The sequence below is a fragment of the Hyperolius riggenbachi genome, chromosome 9 (genome assembly GCF_040937935.1).
Source record: "Hyperolius riggenbachi isolate aHypRig1 chromosome 9, aHypRig1.pri, whole genome shotgun sequence".
Taxonomy (NCBI): domain Eukaryota; kingdom Metazoa; phylum Chordata; class Amphibia; order Anura; family Hyperoliidae; genus Hyperolius; species Hyperolius riggenbachi.
The window spans coordinates 136,995,109-137,019,038 of NC_090654.1; the positions used below are offsets into that span (position 1 = coordinate 136,995,109).

A 23,930-nucleotide genomic window follows, 5' to 3' on the forward strand; every position below is an offset into this window, starting at 1 on the left:
CTCTCATGATACCTAACACTGACCTATCCGTCACATGATACTTAATACTGACCTACCCCTTGGATGATGCCTAACAGTAAGGGCCCGTTCAGACTACAAAGTGCGGACCGCAACGCATGCGGACCGCAACGCGTATGAACGCACGCCATCCGCGTTCGTATGCGTTGCGTGGCTGATCCCATCACTGAAAAGTGAATGGGACAGCCACGCGGTTTTGTAAAATCTGCATGCAGCATGCGTTCCCGGACCGTACAGGTCCGGAACGCATGCTGTGTGAACATCAGACATTGCACTCTATGCAATGTCTGATGTCCTGCGTGTCGGCCCCCCCGCACGCGTTTCCAAAACGCATATGGAAACGCGTGCAGTGTGAACGGGCCCTAACCTATCCCTCACATGATACTAAACACTAACCTATCCCTCACATGATACTAAACACTAACCTATCCCTCACATGATACCTAACACTAACCTATCCCTCTCATGATACTTAATGCTGACCTATCCCTCTCATGATACCTAAGACTAACCTACCTATCCCTCTCATGATGCCTAACACTGACCTATCCCATAAATGTTGCCTAAATCTGACCCATCCCTCACATGATGACTCACACGATGACTACACTAACCATTCCCACACATGGTAGCTAACACTCCTAACACTAAACTATACCTCATGTAATGCCAAACACTAACCTAACCATCACTTTATCCTAACATAACCCTAACATTAACATAACCCTCACACTAAGGCTAAGCCCAATACTAACCAAACCCTCCTGCACATCCTTTAATTACTGGCATAAAAAATGTTGGCAAAACAAACCTTTGAAAATGAGCACTTCGTAGCCAAAAATAAAAAAAACTGATATCAACCAAAATAAAAAGGCAGGTAGTACCCAAATAACTGACAATCCTGCAGATTTCTCATTGTACCTGGTGTCTCCTTCACTGTTCTCTTAGCTAGTGAGCTTGCAAGGTCAGGGCTCCCCTTTCTATTGTTTCTTGCAGCTGCTATTTACTTATTATTGAAGAACAATTTTTGTATTAAGTGTTATACTATCTGTTACTATCAGAGCCGGGACAAGGTCCTCCAGCACCCAAGGCTGAGACAGCAAAGTGCACCCCTCCATCCCTGCCACCCCAGCCGTCACACACTGATTGTTATTAGACTAAGAGGTGCCAGAGGGCCCACAACCTCCCCAACACCTTAATATCTAGTTATCTGGCTTGCAGTCACTGCTATGTATCTTCTTTTCTTATTTCTTTCTGCTTCAAACACAATTAAGAATGACCGCTGAATGAATTGTGCAACCCCTCCTACACTGCGCCCTGAGGCTGGAGCCTCTCCAGCCTATGCCTCGGCCCGGCCCTGGTTACTATCCATACTAAGTGGAAATAAGCTATGTGCAGAATTATTTATTCTGATATAGTCACAAAACAATACAAACTGGAGAGAACTATTATTATGAAGTATTAACAATACATTATATGAAGTTGCAAGTTTGACAGTACTATAGTTCAGATACTGTTCGGGCTACACCACAGCTGCACTTAGACTGGAAGACTAATTTCTCTTTTTAGGAGTTACAGTAATGTGATCTAGTAAAATCACAGAACATAAGTTGGCTTTTATCTGTGTCCAGGCTGTAATCTCTGCTATGTCATGCAACACTGCCCTCTCTCTTTCTAGCAATCATCCAATGACACTGATCTTTTTTATGCATTCTGTCATATGCTGCGGGCTGTGGTGATGAACTTTTCTTTATTATTGTTGCTTTTATATTTCAAGGTCAGGGAAATTATTGCTGATTTATCTTCTAAGGGTGCGTACAAACATCCAATTTTGGTTTGTCAATCATTGGCCACTTTTACCGCGAATGCGAACTTCCGCAAAAGTTTGGTTCGCGCAAACTTCTGCGAACCGCAATAGACTTCAATGGGGAGGCGAACTTTGAAAACTAGAAACAGTTATGCTAGCCACAAAAGTGATGGAAAAGACAACATCAACATTATCTGCAGCATTACACACATTGCTACTCAGCACTTCACAAGTAGCATCAATAGTTCCTGCATCGATTACCTCGATAGTCCGTGCGTCATGAATGACATCATCAGTTTCGGCATTTTCTGTATCAACATGTCCCACTCCAGGCCTGGGCACTGGAGACTCACTAGGGCCGGCTCCTAGTATACAGTCCTTAGCACCTGGAGGCTCACCAGCACCCCCCACTTGCACAGTTATCAAACAGTCCCTTGCAAGAGTCCTGAACTTCTGTTGAGGAGGCGGGCTCCACGGGGGTTGGAGTAGGCTCATACCGGGCAACTAACCGTTCCAGGTCAGTACCCAACAAAATGTTCCTGGTGATGGCATCAGTTACCCCCACTTTTCTCATTCCACTGCCGGCACCCCAGTCCAGGTGAACCCATGCAGTGGGTATGGCTGGGCTGACACCCCCAACTCCTTTCACAGCCATAGTCTTGCCAGAAGTGTACTCCTCCGGATTCACAAGATGGGGGTGCACTAGAGTCACCTCTTCTCCAGTGTCCCTCAGGCCAGTGGTAACTGTATCCCCAACCATGACAGGTTGCAGATTCTCTGCATAGCCAGTGGCATTTCTGGTAGCACACAAAGCAGTTTGGACTTCACTGGGGATTGAGGCCTCACTGGATTTTGCGGCCTCCCTCTTCCTCTCTGGGCAAGTCATGCTGATATGACCCACCCTGTCACATACAAAGCATTTCCGGGTGTCAGTGGTTGGTTGCTTGAATCCAGGAGACAGCGGTGCTTGCCTCCTCTGGGTGATGGGTGAAGCAGGTTTAGCGATCTGTTCTCCCCTCCAGCTGGGTGTTGTAGTCCTCCGGGACTCAGATGCTCGATGGGCTGTGTAGGAATCAGCGACTTTTGCGGCCTCATCCACAGTCTTTGGCTCTCGGTCCAGTACAAAGAACCGGACCTCAGCAGGACAAGTGTGTAGGAACTGGTCCTTGATCATCAGTTCCTGCAGGGCATCAAAGGTTTTGACTGACAGTCATTTTAACCACTGCTGAAAGGCAGTGCGCAGGTTGCAAGCATGATCCAGGTAACTGTCATTAGGACCTCGCTTCACTGTCCTGAAACGTTTGTGATACACCTCTGGCGTGAGGTGGTATCACGTAATGATGGCTTTCTTAATTGCCTCAAAGTCTGCTTCTTTCTCCTGGGGGAGACTCACAAACGCCTCCAGGGCCTTGCCTCTCAGCCCTGGTGTGAGATACCTTGCCCACTGCTCTCGGAGTACCCCATACTAACAACAAGTCCTTTCAATCCCCTGTAAGAAAGTGTCTATGTCAGAGTCCTAGTCCATAGCGGGGAACTTATCCAGGGGGATTCTGTGGACTCGCTCACCTTCGCGTTCTGCGGGTCCAGCAGACCGGTTCTGCTGCTGAAGTTTAGCCAGCTCCAGCTGGTATTGCCATTCAGCTCTTCCCTCCTCTGCCTGGAGTCTTTCCCTCTCAGCCTGGAGTCTTTCCCTCTCGGCCTGGTGTCGCCGTTCACCCTGTTCCCTATCTGCCTGATGGCGGCATTCAGCATGATCCTTCTCAGCTTGTCGATGCAGTAGGATCAGCTTTAGGCGCAGTTCGGGATCAGCCGAGCCTAGTAGCTGTAGGTCAGCTCCCAGAGATGGCATCTCCATGTTCGGTGGATCGTCAAGGACATCATCTCCACTCACATTCTGTGGCGGGAGCGATTCCTCCTCTGGCATGTCGTGAGCTGCATCTGCTGGCGTTGGAGCACGGGCTTGCTCTGCCTCATCATACTCCTCGAGGGCACGAACTAACTGCTCCTTAGTCTGGCCGCTCGCCGTCTCGATGCTTCTGTGCTCACACAGGTTGAGTAGCATCTCTTTGTTTTGTCTTGCATAGCTGGTTGCTTTCTGAGCCCTCGTGTTGCCAAATAAAAAGAAAAAAGGAGGGAGGGGAAGCAAAATGCCAAGTGTGTACCTTTGTGAAGAAAAAAAAAAGTATATAGATTCTGCACTGAGAAGACTTCTGTAAGCTAGCCGCTTCTAACAGCTTCCAGCCTTTAGTACTCAGAATAGAGAGCTAAACTGTGTACTAATGTACTAAACATTCCCACCACTGCCAGCCAATTATGTCAGGAACCGGCCCCGCGGCAAGCCTGCAGATACGGTTCCCAACTGCGAGTTTGACCAGATTGAGAGGGGAGCAGCCTTATTCAAGCTACAACAAGGCTGTCGCCCCTCAAACCACTTCTCACTGCCACCACTAGCTGCTGCTAGACACTTCAACGATCCCCACTCTGCTGTCAAGTGATCTGCACGCAGTCTGCATTTTCGTATTTGGGTCAGCTTTGCGCTTAGGTCAAACACGGGAACGCCAAACACACAATACAATCGTACAGTAGCATGGCACAATCAGGCACTGGACTCGTTACGTAAATTACACTACAGTCTCTTCTAGGCTATGAGCATTGGCTTAGTACAGCAGAAGTCAAACTTATTAAATAACGATTTAATATTCCAGAACAAAGTGGAACAATGCAGAAAATAATATATACACAAGATTTACAAAAAAACAAAGTAAAAAGTACAAAATAAAAGTTACAAAGATACACAATAAGACAATTTGCTTAAAATAAAATGGGAATAAACAGAAATTGTAGAATAGTAGAAGGAAAAAACACAGAGAGATCCAGGAGCCCAATCTGGTGCAATACGGTTAGTGGATCTGGATATAGCTATTAAAAGCAGTACTTATACTCACAAACGTGGGTTGCCGTAAAGGCAACCACTTGTGTCCGCAGGTGGGGAAGTGCCGTCCCCACTCGGCCTTTGGGTCCTTTTATTCCTTTTACTTCTGATTGTCTCTATTTCCTAAAGGGACACCTATAAGGTAGGACAACTTATTGTGTAATAGTTGGATACTGCCATATAGAATATTATACTGAACATCCTTACCCGGGCGCCTCCTACCTGTACCCCGAAAAATAAACAGAAATTGAACTTTTACCAGCGCAACTGTCCAACTGGGCCGTAAAGGGACACAAATTTTCTGATTCGCTCAGGATCATCTCTAGCTATGCGCTACCCTCAGGGGAAGATGATTTTTAGGCATCTGGCCCTGCCTTTTATGCTGGGAAATATGCCTGGAGGCTGCAATTTCGTTGGGAAGGGGAGGAACTAGTTTTAATTAACTTTCCAGACATTTCCCATGTCCCCATAGATCTAATTTCCACAGGTAAAAGTGTATTTTAGCACACACATCAAAAGACTTCCCACTCCAAGTTACAGGTGACAAACACATTGGTGACAGTATTTCCTAGCAGATTAAAGGTAAGGACCTGACTGGCTATTGACTAATTAGCCATCTCCTAATTAGAGGCTAGGTAGACAGTCCCTAATTGAATGTCTAGGTTCATTTGCCTATCCAACGTACTTGATCTATTCAAATGCAGACAATGGTAGCTTTTCCTGCTGGAAACTGAATGCAGAGTTAATTTACATTTACATACAGGAACTCCATGAAGCCAGCTGGCTTTGAGCAGACATTTACATATGAAACAGGCAGAAAAGGTGAAATTATGGCTTCCACGAGATACAATATGGCTGCTGTGTTCTGCATATTACCAGTGGCGTAGCTTTGGAGCTATGGGCCCCGGTGCGAGTTTTACATGGGGCCCCTCCTAGCACTCTATATATAACACTTGATACAGCGCAACAAAACCTGCCTTGGTCATACATAGTATTAGAGGTGCAAGAATCGGATGGGGAACAGTTTGTTAATGATTACTACGATTCAAAGCATCTATAGAGAGATTATTACCACCACAGGACCAATAAACAGCTAATGCTTTGGTTGAGGAAGGGCCTCATGGGGCCCCTCTGGCCCAAGGGCCCCGATGCGGTCGCTACCTCTGAAACCCCTATTGCTACGCCCCTGCATATTACCGTACATATCATCATCATCATCACCACATATATCCTCACAAGTAACAGAGACCATACTACTGTCACAGTGCTAGCTGCAGCTTCCACTCTCTGCTCTGCCCTTTTGCATCACAGTATATGCATGCTAAATGGTTGTTGAGGGGATTGGGGATTAGTGTAGGTGGGGGTAATTGCATCTTGGGGGCATTGAGATTAGTATGGTTGGGGTTATTGCAGCTTGGGGGGCAGTGGGATTAGTGTAAGTGGGGGTTATTGCAGCTTGTGGGGCAGTGGGATTAGTGTAAGTGGGAGTTATTGCAGCTTGGGGGGCAGTGGGATTAGTGTAAGTGGGGGTTATTGCAGCTTGGGGGACAGTAGGATTAGTGTAAGTGGGGGTCATTGCAGCTTGGGGGGCAGTGGGATTAGTGTAAGTGGGGGTTATTGCAGCTTGGGGTAGAGGAATTAGTGTAATTGGGCGTCATTGCAGCTTGAGGGGCAGTGGGATTAGTGTAAGTGGGGGTCATTGCAGCTTGGGGGGCAGTGGGATTAGTGTAAGTGGGGGTCATTGCAGCTTGAGGGACAGTGGGATTAGTGTAAGTGAGGGTCATTGCAGCTTGGGGGGCAGTGGGATTAGTGTAAGTGGGGGTTATTGCAGCTTGGGGGGCAGTGGGATTAATGTAAGTGAGGGTCATTGCATCTTGGGGGGCAGTGGGATTCGTGTAAGTGGGGGTCATTGCAGCTTGGGGGGCAGTGGGATTAGGGAAAGTGGGGGTCATTGCAGCTTGGGGGCAGTGGGATAAGTGTAAGTGGGTGTTACTATAGCTAAGATAGACTTCTTTGTTGGGAGAAGATCCACAAGAAGCCCCTGCACCATGGATGTACCAAGTTTAGTATTATTTTTTTTTTACCGTTTTTTCCCTCTAAACTTGGGTGCGTCTTATGGTCCGGAGCGTCTTATAGTCCAAAAAATACGGTACCATTTGCATGGGGGGGGGGGGCTTTTTTAAATTTGAGCACCCCTCACTTAAAGAGAACCCGAGCTGAAAATAAAAAGTCAAAATAACCATACACAGGTCATACTTACCTGTATAGTCTACTACTCAATCTCTTTCTCCTCTCCTGCATCCCATTTGTCCACTGTGATCAATGGAATTCTCCATCCTTCATTTTAAAAATGGCCATTACTCCCTAACCGCTTCCTGGTCAGCACACTGTTACACTGTAATATCACCCACTTGAGCCATGGGAAAACATGGACATTACCTTGCACATTCAGTTGTAACTGACAGCTGCTGATATATAACTGACAGCAACTGTCAGAACTGGAAGGGAACACTGTAAGAAGAAAATGGTGAGCTTCCGAGAGGAACTGACAGTGAGATTAGCATGTAATATTTATTTGTAGCTACATCATGTGCTTATTTTAAATAATTTTCCTCGCTTCAGGTTCACTTTATGGACCCTCTGCTCGGCCCTGGGGATCATACAAGTGGTTCAATGTGCTAATGTTGTTGGGCTAGTGGCTTTAAACGCGTGGTGCAGCTCCAAGAATCCTGGATGGCTGTGTAGGATTGCAACAAAGTTTTATCATAATATCCACAAACAGTTCATAGGACATGAGCATATTGTGGGCAATTGCCTGTCAGCTGCATCCGCCACCTCCTACTGTACTGTGGCCAGCAGCACTGGTGGTTCCATGGTATGATGAATCAGGGGCTTGGACTGCGGTCTTCTGTGTACCAGTAGCATTACAACAGGTTTCGGCATTTCAGGCCTTTATCAAGTACCTTATTATAGATTAGTTGTGTAACCTGCCTATAGTTAGGCACTGCACATACATGCAGTTGGTCAAGCAGATGCAGCCTGCCATGGAAAGTGCTGCCACCCCCTCCTGCTGTATAGATTACAGGGATTAAACATTCTAGACCTTCTTATATCAGGCAGATTATAGTGATCCAACATTCTGAACCCTCCAACAGTGTGTTGCAGCAGTCTGCTCCCTGGACTGTTTCCTAATATTCCCACGGTGTGGGAAGCAGGAATACAATATGGGCCACAATTTGGGGAGTAAAGCATGGGAAGCACAGCTTTTGTGCACAGAGTGGTGTCTCTTAACCTTCTAGCATACCCCATAGTGTCTTTTATCAGTACCCCCAAACAATTTGTTTCTGTGTCACCCTCCTGAATTGGGTCCCAGTACATCACCAATCATCTCCCAGTTTCCTAATACCTTTGTACATGATGTAACAGCTTTTCAATTTTTCCTAAAACATGGCCCAGTGTCCCAATATGTTTCCAAGCATTTAAGTGTCCTCAAAAAGGTGTTCCAGCATCGTCATTCTCATTAATTCCCTGATATAATTTTGGGAACACATTGGGAAGGTGGGACAATCAGAGCTGGGACAAGGTCCTTCAGCACCCAAGGCTGAGACACCAAAGTGCGCCCCTCCATCCCTCCCCCCCAGCCGTCACACACTGATTGCTACTAGACTAAGAGGTGCCCCAGGGCCCCCAACCTCCCTAATACCTTAATCTCTAGTTATCTGATTTGCAGTCACTGACATGTATCCCCTTTTCCTATTTCTTTCTGCTTCAAACACAATTGGGAATGACAACTGAATGAATTGTGCGCCCCCTCCTACACTGCGCCCTGAGGCTGGAGCCTCTCCAGCCTATGCCCCGGCCCGGCCCTGGGGACAATGAAAAACTTGAACATATAAATGGGCTCTAGGCTGGACAAACACATTTTAGGGGACAATGGGAGCTGAGAAACAATACAGGGATGCTGGGAATCTGGGATATATTGTGGGACCAAAATGTGGGGACCAAAGGGTATGACTTCTAAATTGTAGCCTGTGTTAAGGGGCAAAGTTTAAGGCTTTTCTGTGCCAATAGGCTCCTGAGGTGTAAATACAACCTAGCCACTCTCTGTAGGTAGTGATCCATAAACAAAATTCTAAAAAGTAAAAAGCAGTGAACTAATTTATTACAATCGGTTGTATTCAAAGTTATGATTTCTGAAGGAAAAAAAGCGTGGAGATATTTTGGTCTAGGCAATTGACCTGACAGCTTCTGTAGGGCCAAGAAGGATTTCCTTGCTTGTTATGAAGCAAAATCGGCCACAGCTGCCCCAAGGGAGGAGAGCTGTTTTGCCAGAACAGCTGGAGCTGTGAGAAGCTGAAATAAACACACATAGTTACATAGTTATATGGGTTAAAAAAAGACATGCGTCCGCTCAACCAGAAAATATGGTACACTTATTTTATTAACACTAGCCTGCATCCTCACATATCCCTGGTGATCCAGAGGAAGGCAAAAAACCCTTACAAGGATATGGTCCAATTAGCCCCAAAAGGGAAAAAATCCTTCCCGACTCCAGGTGGCAATCAGTTAAAATCCCTCAATTACCTAGTAATTATAGCTATAGATGTCTTTCAATGCAAGGAAAGCATCAAAGCCCCCCTTAAACGCAGATATAGAATTTGCCATAAATATTTCCTGTGGTAATACATTCCACATTTCAATCACACTTAAATAAATAAAAATAAATGGCTAAAACTTTTTCCTCCATGCGCAAATCATTCCCCTAGTCCTTTGCACATCTAAAACTTCAATACAAAATGTGCTGTGAATAGTATTCACGTGCACACACATCAATACTCTCCTGCACTTGCTTGACACATTTTGGCAAGTTACAGGAAAAAAAAGTTATGAAAATTAATTTGATAACTTTTTGCACCGAAATCCTGGAGAAATTGAACACCAGGGAAGTTAAAGTCACACTCCACTTTATCTAAACTTATCAGTACCACACTTTCAACATACAGGATACCTCAGAAATGATTACCTGGTTTCTGATGCTGTGTCCATCATCATGTGGCCATGGGCCAGGTTGTCCTCTTCACCCAGGCTGGATCGCTCTCTTGTAGTCTCCGAAGCCTGTGTGCCCCTCCTATAGGACTCAGTCTACAATAATTTGACCACTTAACTATTAAAAATCCAATATTTCACCTTAACTGCTCTGTATTGTTCAGTGTTTTTAAATAATCTATACTTGGCCAGGTCCACTGAGTCAGCCACGATAACTAATTTATACCAGGGAGAATACATTTATTCTTTTGTCTTCGGAGCTGTCTGTATATTTTCTTGGTCAGCCACAACTGTTGAACATTCAGTTTAACATTTGAACACAACAGCCTAATTCTTATAGAACTATTGGAAAGCTGCCTTATATTACCCATACACAGGTCCATAACTGCTCGATTGAAAATGATTGGGTAGTGGTGATCAATGTACCCACTTGCCCCACTCAATCTTATTCAGACTTCAGCAGAAATCCGATTGAGACTTAACTGAGCCATTGAGTAGTATAGTGCAAGTGACTGTGGAAGCACTTGCACTATACTACTCAACGCAGTAGAATGCTATGCTATTGAGGATCCCTACCTGCTCCACTACACTCAATCACACATTAATCAGTAAACTAACATACCTCCCACATTTTGAGATAACAAAGAGCTTTAAGACACACCCCTGGTCAGGCCCCACCACACTCCTAGTCATGCATACCATAAAGAATTCAAAGAACAAAATATAATTTTATAATTCAAATTACATTGTTTTTTTTATCATGACTACTTTTCCTTCATATTAGCATTTGGAAATAGGAAAATATCAATATAAGAGATGAGACTAAAGTTTAGAGTCAATAAATACATTTTCCATATATATAGATACTTCTGTCTTTGTACTTTATCTGTCAGTGTGTTGCTGACCAGGCGAGGCCGACCTTGAGAGCTATCTCTCCTGTTAAGAGATAGTCTCCAGACCAGATAGTGACATCCACCGTCAGGTGTCACTCACTCTCTGGCCTTCCCTATCCTCAGCCTGACTCCTCCCCTTGAGGAGCCTCAGGCTGCTGGAAGGTTCCTGTGCTCTCAGAGCAGTGTCTCTTTACTGTCAATTATCACCTGCTCAGCAGGTGCGTTACTCAAAGTATTACTGTTACACCAAATACTCACATACCTATAGGTGTCCAGAGGTTAGCAATATATCTGTATTATCGGTGATTCTGCAGATCATCAACAATCAGGTATATATCTGCATTCTTGGTGATACTGCAGATCACCAATAATCAGATTCTCTCTGCGTGCTGACACCAATCGTTACATATATATATATATATATATGCCAGACTTGGGCATATAGTCTTCAGCCAGGTGATAGCGCATTAGTATCAGTTGAGGCATTTTTTGACGCTATGGCCATAATTTACGATGATCCGGATATTGCCTCTACCGCTGAGCGGAAGCTCAAGATGTTGCAGCAGGGCAGAAATCCGGTCGAAACTTAGGCAGCTGAGTTCAGAAAGTGGGCAGTTTCAGCCAGATGGGGCTCATTCACTTTATTAGACTGTTTTTTATCTGGGCTGTCAGACGCGGTCTCAGAGTTGATGTTGAGTCATCCTGAGCCCAAGTCTCTCGATGAGGCCATTTCATTGGCCATCAGAATTGATCGTTGTGTACGATACCAAAGACAGACCCGGGGTAGGAACAATGTGAGATACTTGTCCTACGCAACGTCTCCTTCTGTTTCATCTCCACCTGCTTCGCCTCCACCGGAACCAATGCAGATTGGTCGGTCGAGATTATCTCAGGTGGAACGGAGACACAGGGAAACAGAGCAGCTCTGTCTTTACTGTGCAGAAGGGGGTCATAAGGTACAGAATTGTCCCAAGAAGTCAGGAAACGCTGCCGCCTAGGTGTAGTCGGAGGTAATACCCTAGGCGCGCAGTCGTTACCTCTAGATGACAAACGTTTTCTTCTCCCTTGCACTATATCTTGGCAAGATAAGACAGAGACTACTGAGGCCTTCATTGATTCAGGCTCAGCAGCTAATTTTATGGATTATGAATTTGCTAAGAAATTGGGGATTCCGATCTCCCAACTAAAACAACAGATTCGGGTCACTGCGGTGGATGATTCCCCTCTGCAGAGTAATCACCCTCTTTCCCAGACCCCAGGTTTGGGGGTCACAATAGGGGTCTTGCATAAAGAAAGTTTATCATTTTTTGTGTTACGAATGGCAACTTCCACGATCATTGTTGGCATGCCATGGTTACAAATTCACTCGCCTCAGATTAATTGGGCCACGGGTCAGCTAACCAGCTGGTCTGCCCACTGCTATCATCATTGTCTTGCGAAAGTAACCTTTGGTAAAACCAAGATTCACATGGAAGGATTGCCAGATCACTATTCAGAATTTGCAGACGTGTTCTGTCCCAAATCAGCAGATAAACTTCCTCCACACCGTCCCTTTGATTGCCCCATTGATCTCAGGTCTGGTTGTATGCCCCTTAGAGGTCATCTCTATAACTTATCTGGGCCAGAGAAGTTGGCCATGCAGGAATACATCCGAGAAAACTTAGCTAAAGGTTTTATTCGCCCTTCTCGATCTCCGGCCGGGGCAGGGTTCTTTTTTGTGAAAAAGAAGTATGGTGGCCTACGCCCTTGCATTGACTATCGGGGCTTAAATAAAATCACAGTAAAAAATCGCTATCCTTTGCCGTTAATAGACGATTTGTTTACTCAGGTCACCAATGCTAAGATTTTTTCGAAATTGGATTTGAGGGGTGCTTACAACCTTGTGCGGATCAGGGATGAATGGAAGACGGCCTTTAACACACCCGACGGGCGTTACGAGTACCTAGTGATGCCCTTCGGGTTGTGTAATGCCCCGGCCGTCTTTCAAGAACTGATCAATGAGGTCTTTAGAGAGGTATTGGGCAAATTTGTCTTGGTATACTTAGACGACATACTAATTTTCTCGTCCAACCTCTCAGAGCACAGAGATCATGTCACGTTTGTGTTACGGAAGTTGAGACAAAACATGCTGTATGCTAAGCTGGAGAAAGGCATATTTGAAGTGACCCCTGTCGCCTTTCTGGGGTACATAATTTCAACCTCTGGCCTCTCTATGGACCCTGGGAAAGTTTCAGCTGTGTTAGAATGGCCTCAACCTGTGGGATTGAAGGCTCTCCAGAGGTTCCTGGGGTTCGCTAACTACTACAGAAGGTTCATAAAGGGGTACTCTACGGTCACCAGTCTCACAAAGAAAGGGGCAGATACTCACCACAGGTCCCCTGAGGCCCATGCTGCTTTCTCCACTCTAAAGAAATTGCTCTGTACTGCACCCATTTTGAGACATGTTGACACCACCTTCCCCTTTATCGTGGAGGTAGATGCCTCAGAGGTAGGGGTAGGGGCTGTGCTGTCTCAGCATTCTGGGTTGCAGGGAAAGTTACACCCCTGTGCCTATTTTTCACGTAGGTTTTCACCCGCTGAGAAAAACTACGATATAGGCAATAGGGAACTTCTAGCCATTAAGTTGGCCTTTGAGGAATGGCGACATTGGCTAGAGGGTGCAGAACATACCATTACTGTCTATACTGACCACAAGAATTTGGAGTACATTGAGGGCGCTAAGAGACGTAGCCCCCGACAGGCTCGGTGGTCATTGTTCTTCTCGAGATTCAGATTTGTAATCACGTATACCCCTGGTAGTAAAAACATCAAAGCTGATGCTTTGTCCAGATGTTTTGAGCCCGAGACAGCACAGCCCTCAGACCCAGAAACCATTCTGCCGCAGAAAGTGGTTCTGGCCGCCACTGAGACCTGGAGGGACTGGACTAAGACGTTAAATCCGTTCCAACAGGATGTACCTGAGGGAAAGCCTGAAGGGGTCATGTTTGTACCACTGCCTTTTCGTCTACAAATACTGCAGTTGTTTCATTCTCACAAGAATGCTGGGCATCCTGGAGCCACCAGAACTCAGGACCTCGTAGTGAGATGTGCCTGGTGGCCTTCATTAGCAACTGACTGCAAAGAGTATGTAAGAGAATGTGCAGTGTGTGCGAGAAGCAAACCCTCCCGTCAGGCACCTGTTGGGACATTGCAACCACTGCCAGTCCCGAGGGAACCATGGACCCATCTGTCCATTGATTTTGTGGGCGAACTCCCCAGGTCTGAAGGCATGACGGTCATTTGGGTGGTAGTCGATCGTTTCAGCAAGATAACCCATTTTGTCCCCCTGAAAGGACTCCCCTCGGCCTAGGAGTTGGCCGATCTCTTCATCCAACATATTTTCCGGCTGCATGGTATTCCGGAAAATATAGTGTCAGATCGGGGAGTCCAATTTGTTTCGAAGTTTTGGAGGGCATTCTGCCATCAGTTAGACATGGAGTTATCTTTTTCATCAGGCTACCACCCACAGACCAATGGCCAGACCGAGAGAACCAATCAATCTCTGGAACAGTTTTTGAGATGTTATGTGGCAGATGTTCAAACTGACTGGGTCAAATTCCTGCCATTTGCAGAACTTGAAGAGCTCCTCCTCAGGTTTTTCTCCATTCCAGGTGGTAACTGGAAGATCACCTAAGTTCACCCCATTGCCAGTGGCTGCCACCCTGTTTCCAGCCCTGGAGGATTGGCAGAGGTCTTTAAAGCAGATGTGGGGAATGGTAGAAAGAAACTTGAGGAGGGCTTTTCAGAGTCAGAAGAAGCAGGCTGATAAAAGACGTTCCATAGAGTGGGAATTCCTTCCAGGTGACTTGCTCTGGGTGTCCACACGACATTTGGCTCTGAAGCAACTGTCTCCCAAGTTAGGTCCCAGATTTGTCGGTCCGTTTCCTGTGATCAGGAAAATCAATCATGTCACTTATGCCATTGATCTCCCCACCAGCATGCGAGGGGTGAGATCATTCCATGTGTCCTTGCTCAAGCCGGCAGTGCACGTGGATTCCGCTCCCCCCTCCCCCCCCCCGTGTTGATTGATGACCAACCTGAATATGAGATTGAGAAGATTCTTGACTCCCGACTTGTGCAGAACTCTGTGCAGTATTTAGTGCATTGGAGAGGGTATGGCATTGAGGAGAGAACTTGGGTGCCAGAAGGTCGCATGCATGCAGAGGAGTTGAAAAGGGAGTTTCATACCTTGCATCCTGAGAAGCCGGGCAGGAGATGTCCGGAGTCCACTCCTCGGGGGGGTACTGTGAGAGATCGCGGAAAAGCCGCCGCATGTGCTACTGAGGAGGCGGCTGATTCCGCGTCCAGTGCGGCGCTTTGCACGCGGAAGCGTGTGTCTGGTGGCAGGGCAGAGCGCGGAAAAGCCACCGCATGCAACAACAGTAAGGCGGCTGGTTCCGCGTCCAGCGCGGCGGTTTGCACGCAGCAGCGTGTGTCTGGTGTGGCTGAGTCTGTTAGTGCACATTGGCTTAGGAATACACGTGCGCGCACTGAGAGGCAGAATTCTTATACTAAGCAGGAAGTGTCAGCTGACCACGCCGATCATCTGACTCCAGAGCAAGATACTATTGGTTGAGCAAGGGTAGGTGCTGGAGAGCACTACTCCATATATAGTTTCTGCTGGTCACTTGCAAGTTGTCTGCCGTTGCGATCACTATGTGGAAGCACTCAGACCTCAGTCAGATCCTTCAGTGTGTTTGAACCAGGTGGACCTGGAAATTCACACTTAGCCAGATTATTTGAATTGTATTCTGTTTATGCTTAAGCTAGTTCCAGGGTGTAGAGACCAAGGACCTCACACCCAGCTTAGGGAACTGTGTTATCATCTGTGTTATACTTTAAGCTAATTCCAGGGTGTAGAGATCAAGGACCTCACACCCAGCTTAGGGAACTGTGTTACCATCTGTGTTATATTCAGACTAGTTCCAGGGTGCTGAGACCACGGACCTCGCACCCAGTCTAGGGAACTGTATTATCATCTGTGTATACTCCAGACTAGTTCCGGGGTGCTGAGACTAAGGACCTCGCACCCAGAATAGGCATTGTTTGTTACATGTTATGACTTATAGCTTTTCCGACTACCCCTCTGTCTTCTGATTCGGTACCTCGCATATCTGATATTCCGTTGCCAGACCCTGCTTGCCTTGGATACCGAATCAGCCTTCTGTCTTTGTACTTTATCTGTCAGTGTGTTGCCGACCAGGCGAGGCCGACCTTGAGAGCTATCTCTCCTGTTAAGAGATAGTCTCCAGACCAGATAGTGACATACACCGTCAGGTGTCACTCACTCTCTGGCCTTCCCTATCCTCAGCCTGACTCCTCCCCTTGAGGAGCCTCAGGCTGCTGGAAGGTTCCTGTGCTCTCAGAGCAGTGTCTCTTTACTGTCAATTATCACCTGCTCAGCAGGTGCGTTACTCAAAGTATTACTGTTACACCAAACACTCACATACCTATAGGTATCCAGAGGTTAGCAATATATCTGTATTATCGGTGATTCTGCAGATCATCAATAATCAGGTATATATCTGCATTCTTGGTGATACTGCAGATCACCAATAATCGGATTCTCTCAGCGTGCTGACACCAGTCGTTACATATATATATATATATATATATATATATATATATATATATATATATATATATATATATATATATATATATATATATATATATATATATATATATATATATATATATATACAGTAGGTCTTGAAAAAGGGACAAATGAGGAAGAATAGGGGACAGAGGGACTGGGTTCCAAAAGAGGGACAGTTGGGGACTCTGAACTAACTGAAAATGATTTGATGTTTATTTATCGATTTTGATTACTAGTGAATACAATCAAGGTAAAAAATATTGAGCCATGTATGCTTAGAGGGTTTTAGAATTTTCTGTAACTGATACTTTTTGGAAGGACAAATTAAATGATGTAAACTGTAAATATTATTTGTGTTTAGTGCCAAATCTGGTAACCAGAGTTCTTTCTTAACCTATATGAGTACCTATTCAGTAAGGAGTCCTCGGGCAAGACTTCCTAACACCAAAGGTTGGACCCTTGAGCACGCCCTTAGTGGCTGCAGCGCTTGAGAGCTTTGAGTCCAACAGGAGAAAAGCACAATATAAATGTTAGGATTAGTAACTTGATAGGAAGATTTTGCACAGCCCTTGTCCAGGCTGAAGGGGTTAACGCTATCATCTTGTCTGGGATTCAGCAGCTACCATGAAATCAATATGAGTTCCATATGCTACAGTAACAACAGATGTGTCTGGGAAAGGAAGCTTGTATAGTATTATCCAGGGAACTGAGTCACATTATGGGCCAATTACATGAATGGTCTTAGATCATCTTAGATGGGCTCACAATGCTCAGTCATGGGCCTTGGCAGAACTATAATTGGCCTACAAGACAGATAGCTGCTATAGACCAGAGACCAACAACAATATAGACAGAGCATGACAATATAGCCTGGGGAATGTCCAGTATATTGAGAGAAAAATACTTTTTACATGCCAGTAAGGGTAATGAACAGAGATAATATAAACTATAATATCCTGCTCTGCAGACATGAAAATACAGGTTAGTATATGCAACAGTAATATATAGCCACAAAACAGATACTGTAAGCTGCAAACATATAGCAGCTATAAGACAACTCTTGCATAGTCTTATGCAATTTACAGTAGAATCTTGTTATAATAAACTCTTATATTGGATACCTCTGAATATAGTAAACTTAGTCCTCAGGTCCCAGAAAATGTTTCCGTATAAATAAACAATGTATGATATAGTCAACTTCTGATATAGTAAATTACTTTTCTTGGTCCCTTGGAGTTTACTATAAATGTGTGCCAAGTTCCAGAGCCATGCCAATGCACAGCTATGCGATGTCTGAAAAAATGTTCCTTGATGTGAAACAGAAGTAGCCTAATAGTTTCAAACAGTTACGCATCAAAATTTGCATGCCGCGGAAGCTGTGAATTGGCTACAGTGGAAACGTAGCTTAAAGCTAAAAGGTACTTTTACTGCACATTTGATCTTGCATGAAACTGCCCAGAAAATAATGTGTTACTGTAGGGCAGTGTTTCTCAACATTTTATTGGCATGTACCCCTTTTAAAACCCTGTACTTACCAAGTACCCCCTAGCAAAGTAAACATTATCACAAGTACCCCTTGACAAATATATATTTAATCATAGTACACGATAATTGGTTTGAAACTAATTCCAAGCATTTACTATTGCTTTTAATTAACTAAAATACTTATTTGGTGTTGTTTAAATAAGATGTATAATTTTCTAAAACTCTAAATTGATTATTCTTGGTTAAGTATATCATGCCCGAGTACCCCCTAGAATCCTCAGAAGTACCCCCTGGGGTACGCGAACCACACGTTGAGAACCTCTGCTGTAGGGTACACTCATCCTAAAAGCAATATGGAGGCTGTCATGTTAAAGTCCCTCTGATGCTCGTACTTAGATGCAGTGCTGATCTTCCCAATTTTTCCAAAACACATATTTAGAACCAATAGCCCCCCCCCCTGCAAAAATGATAGCATGGGGCCCCCTTGGTCCTGGAACCCCATGCGGGTCTTGTGATCGGGAGCCAGCGAATGGCAGCAGGGAATGTTCTGCTGTGAAGCAGTGTCTGGAAGCAGGAAACAATTACACACACTCTTGCACATGCTTTTTGTGATCGAAGAGCAGGGCTGGTTCTCTCATGAAGCAAAGTGAAACATTTGCATCAGGTGCAGAGATTGCAGGGGTAGCATGTTTGTACTGTGTTAACACCAACAGAATGCAGACAGAGTAGGAGGAGAAGCGAGAGGAGAGCGAGGTGTACAGGTCATCATTGGGGAAAAGCAGCTTGTTGTGCTCTGTTCGGAGTCTGACAGTGAGTGAGAAGGGGGAGGCAGGAGACCAGCAGTGTTTCATTTGACTTGCACAGCAGAATGGAGGAGGTGGCAGTGCTGTCCTGACTGAGGAGGAATGGAGTGGCTGAGAGTGAGCAGTTTGTTTGTCACAGCCAGCCAGTGCGCTATTGTGTTGAGCTGCAGCGTGTCATGTAAGAACATTAAATGAAGCAGAGTAAATTTTTGGGTGCTGTGCGATCATTCCAAATCAGGAGGGGGGGGGGGGGCACATCCTCAGTTTGCCTCAGGCAGCAAAAAGTCTAGAACCACCCTGGAGAACAAAGAGGTTTTTTTGCTAATTGGCTGCACTTGCGGTTGGAGAGAGTAAATAGGAGGGGCCTCCAAAGCCTCTGGGCCCCCCTGTGATGGCAGGGGTGATTGTTACACCCATGTTTAGAACACGTCTGACATTAATGTGTTATGTATTTCCTCTGACATTTTTGATCTGCCTGCTTGATTGGCATACAAAATATTATAAGGTGTACCACTAGTGCCAAGCAATTTGCATTTTCAGAAGCAGGTCAGCAAGGGTGCCCAATGCTTCTTTAAATGGAATCTGAGATAGGGCCACAGCATAAAGACATACATACCTGGGGTTTCCTCCATCCCCCTCCAGCCTGATCGCTCCCACTCTGTCCTCTTCTGGCTCCCCATTCGGCCCGCAATTGGCCCTGGAATGTCCTCTGGCTTGGGGTCAAACTGCGCAGGCGCGGAATTCTCCAAGCAATGGCAGTGTTCTATTCTGGATTGCTGCAAGAATGGGGGGGTATCACCACCGTGTAATGATAGTAAATTAGAGCTTATGCAGCACTCACAATGTTCATAACATCAAGTCAAACTAGTCCTCAAACATATCCTGTGACCAGTTCCATCAAAAGCTTCAACACAAAGGTAGTAGTATAGTACACTCTCACCAGATTTGTTGGCTGATTGAATTACAGATCAGCATTACACGCTCAAACGCAAAGTATTCAAGTGGCAGTCTTGCTTCACACTGTGTCTTGCTTCACACTAGAATTACTCAGAGACAAAGAAAGGGAGAAACCATAGTGTAAACCAGATATAAACAGATGTCTCCACACATCAAACAGTAGACCCTGTGAGTGAAATACACGCTCACCAGACAACATTGCTGACCATATATTAGACCAGCCTTTAACGTTTTTTTCAAATTCCACCATCCGGATTGGATCCTCCTGATGTCGATCACCGCTAGGAGACTGTTAGATAGCGAAATTGCCGTCTATTTATTGTGTACAGTGATGCGATCTACGGCTGTGCTGTACTGGGGACAGCTGTGTGACACGGCTATCCCCTCCGGAGGTAGGGAAGCGATCCGCTGTCATAGGCTGAAGCCTATGCCGATCGCGCTGATTGGCTGGCGGGTTTGGGATAAAAAAAATTATTAAAAAATACAAAAATTTATTGTAAAAATAAATATTTGTAACAAAATAAATAAGCATTGGGGGAGCTATCACAGCCCACCATCAGAAAGCTCTGTTGGTGGGCAGAAAAGGGGGGGGGGGATTTACTTATGTGCTGAGTTGTACAGCCCTGCAGTGAGCCCTTAAAGCTGCAGTGGCCTATTTTGTAAAAATGGCCTGGTCACTAGGGGGGTTAATACGCAGTCCTCAAGAGGGTAATGTACAAAATCAAACATACCTTTATTTCTACAGGTCCCACGTATTCAGGAAATGCCTGGTTTGGGATAGAGAGGGTGAACTTTTAGGTTAGTAGCAAAAAGGTTAAAGCCCCTGTCCGATCTCAAATATTATTACATAACAACCTACCACTACTGACACAAGTTTTAAATGTTTAGAAAAGGGAAAACAGCAGCAATCAGATGACTACTGCTATTCCTTGTAGTTCTCCAATGACTGGGCAGCTGTCATCAGCAGAAAAGGGAGCGACTAATTTTGCTTCGGGCATTGTGAAACGAAGGCCAGCCCTGGTTTCTGCTTTAACGCTATGGTGAAAGCATGTGTGGCACGCTTGGCTTACAAAGCCTATGCTCTATTAGTTACCAGTTTGGTGTTATGTGCTAATTTGATTGGTCAGAAGAGGAAGCAGATGTCTTTTGTCCTGTATTATAGATCAGTCTGGCATATGGCTGGATTTTACAGTGCTCTTAAGTTGATTTGGGCTATTTAACCTTATTAGGCAGGCAAAGAGAAAGAAATGCAAGCTAGCAGCTTGCACATGACTAGTGGATGTGAAGCCAATACTGCAGCCTTTTCTTAAAAGGGGTTTGTCTTACTGTATGAAGACACTGTGCTCTAATCTAAAGTTTACTGTGGAATCAATTTTATTGTGTATTCCATTTTATTTACATTGTAGCCTTTACAGCCTCAAAGGCTCTATAAAGAGTTTATTGCATAATTTGTAAAATTGACTTCCTCGATTAATGTGGAATTCTAACTGATAAGTCTTCTTTTCTGTTTGGGATTCATTGAGGAAAGGTTATAACCTCTGGTAAATTTTTATTGACACCCGTAGAAACAATATGCCTTTATTTAAAGTTTTGAGAGTTGCCCAATTTGCCTGCCTTTTGCTGGCCAAAGTTTTTACAGTCATATGATTGCTGATTCTGTGCTTGGCTGTATCCAGACAGCCAGGTAGGATCTGGCACCCTAGCAGTCTGGGTCATGCTCCTTTTTATAGTTTAGTGCAGAAGTGCATTTTAGTAGTATTAGATGTGTTGCCAGGAAGATGACCAAATAAGGAAATAGTAATGGTCATATGACCACTCTTCTGTGGCCAAATGTGAGAACTGATATTATTATTACCTTTTAAAATGCCACTTGCCTGACTGTTGTGCTGATATACTGCAGTATCTGAGTTACAAAGGCAGAACAGGGCACAACAACCAGACAGTATTATTAAAGGTCAATCACCAATGGCACTTTCATTTTCTTCTTTCTTATTTTTCTTCTTCTCTTCTGAAAGCAGTACCCTTACACTTAAAGGATTCTTCCAAGGTAACTTAAAAACAAAAATCCACTTACCTGGGGCTTCCTCAAGCCCCTGGCAGCTGTCCTGTGCCCTCGACACAGCTCCGGTGATTCCCAGTCTCCTCCCGTGCAGATGCCGACCTCGCTTCCAGGTGAGCTTCTTCTGCGCTCCAGTGTGCGGCTCACGTGGTTGCGCTGACGTCATCCGTACTGTACTGCACAGGCATTTACTTACCTGGTTCTTCCTCCAGCCCCTGGCAGCCAATCTTTCCCTTGCTGAAACTTCAGGGTCCCCTCCGTTGCAGATGCCAACCTCACCAGGTCGGCATCTTTTGCACCTGCGCAAGCGCACGGCCGTGCAGCTCCCAATCGCGCTCATGTGGCCTGGAGCACTCTGCACTAGTCCACATATGTAATTTGGCCCCACAGGTTTATTATTGAGTTAGTTCAGTAGCCACTTATTGCTAATAGTTTTGGCAACAAAATGGACCCACCCGCAATAGGCTACATGTGCGCCACAGGAGTTCTCAGGTGGCGCAAAAAACTGTAAACTGTAAAAACCTAGCTACGCCTCGGCTGTGGCGAGGGACAGATTGGCTGTAAGGGGCTGGAGGAAGCCCCAGGTAAGTAGATCTTGTTTTTTTATTTTCCTCTGATTTTTCCTTTAAGCGGAGTGCTCACCACCCGACGGGTCCAGCAACGTCCCCTTAACAATGAGTGTTCGGTGTCTCCTCATCCTGCTTGCGACGTCACGCCACATTACACGATGGAGCATGTCACTCAAAGAATCGCTGGTCATCTGAAAAATCGTTGGGAAAACTGAGTGGTAGGTTTGGGCCTTAAAATCAGTATGCGTAGGTACATTCATCATGTTTATTTTGCTTTGAACTTTTTGTTCTCCGCAGGTTTGGATGGAGTATTACACTCAGTCTTTGTTACTCACATTCGATCTTAGGCTGATTGCACAAGTGGTGTACAGTCTATATATTTACCGACTTTGGCAACAGATTTTATTATTATTTTTTAGGTGGCAATTGAGGCCTTGGAAAAGGAGAAGCAAGAACTGAGAGGTGAGATTACACGGGTTTTGGAGGACAGACAGCATCTCATGCACCTTAAGATGTCTCTCAGCTTGGAAGTGGCAACCTACAGGTAAATAATGCTGCCTCCTTTAAAAATGTTTAATATATTTTGTGCACATAAGATGAATGGTATAATGTTGAAGCATACAAATATAGCTCCAGAGTGCTGCTTTTCATAAAACATTAGAACAAGTGCATACAGTGGGAATCATTCAGATATTAGTTATTAAAGTGCCTCTTCCGACACAGTGAGTTCCTTGTTATGTGTAGGCAGTTAAAGTAAACCTAAGATGGGGACTTACATATAAAATATACATACCTCGGGCTTCCTCTAGACCCCCCCCCCCCCCCCCCGGCTTTTCGCTGCCACCCTGTCCTCCTCTGCCTCCTCGTTTCTCTGCAATTGGCCCTGGAAAGTTCTCTGGTCCAGGGCCAACATGCAGTCAGGGCCAGCCGGCGCAGGCAAAGTCTAGCTGTTAGCGCTCATCTGTCTCGCTCCCATCACCAGGTAAGTCGCGTCAGTCACTAGAGCGAGAAGTGTCCGCGCTGGAACGCACGAAAGGTATGTTTGCCTGCCGCTGCCTGCCGCTCCGCTGCACTTATATAGCTATTGAAGCTGGAGGGGAGCGCAGAGGGGAAAGCCCGAGGTGAGGGGGGGTGGGAACGTCCCCTCTCCCTGCCGAATGTGGCCATAGCTTTCCCCTCATGCTGCGACCCCTCCAGCCCTCCAAAACGTCCACGAGCGGGCATGGGCTGCATCCCCTATTGTTATGCCCATGGTCCCCATCTCAGGTACACTTGAATGGCAAAGCTTGTTTTTGTCTGTATAGAAGCATCTTGGAGTCAATTAAATCACAAAAAACTATCAATTTCCTGTACAGCTGACTGCCATTGCTGTAGGCTGCAGTGTTCTCAGCAAAATTCAGTCTGTGCCTTCCCCCACACAGTCAGAAAATGATTGCCTGTACTTCAAGACAGGATTTTCAGCTACAAAAGATTCACTTCACACAAAAAGCAAATTGGATTATTATGATTAATAGACTTTTAGATTATATATACATTTTTAGATATGTGTCTGGAGATGGACTTTACACATCCATATGTATGCAAATGAATCAATAACTATGTGTAAGTCTACTTTATCATATGCAAGCATTACAATGTAAACCTGATTTTCTAAATCTTTCTCTGACTAGAGATAGCATTGGATATTAAGTCATGCTGCAAACTTGGCCTGCATTTAACAAAA

The 23,930-nt window shown here is 45.2% G+C and overlaps 1 protein-coding gene and 1 pseudogene across 1 annotated transcript in view; one reads left to right on the forward strand and one right to left on the reverse strand.

Moving 5' to 3' along the window:
- Nucleotides 1–23,930, forward strand: part of LOC137532729 (uncharacterized) — an 82,115-nt gene that overhangs the window by 21,552 nt on the left and 36,633 nt on the right. The window contains exon 2 of the mRNA XM_068253569.1: nucleotides 22,627–22,751. Within this exon, the coding sequence (XP_068109670.1) occupies nucleotides 22,627–22,751 (125 nt within the window). The remainder of the gene's footprint in view (nucleotides 1–22,626; nucleotides 22,752–23,930) is intronic.
- Nucleotides 2,220–3,887, reverse strand: LOC137532342 (uncharacterized; annotated as a pseudogene).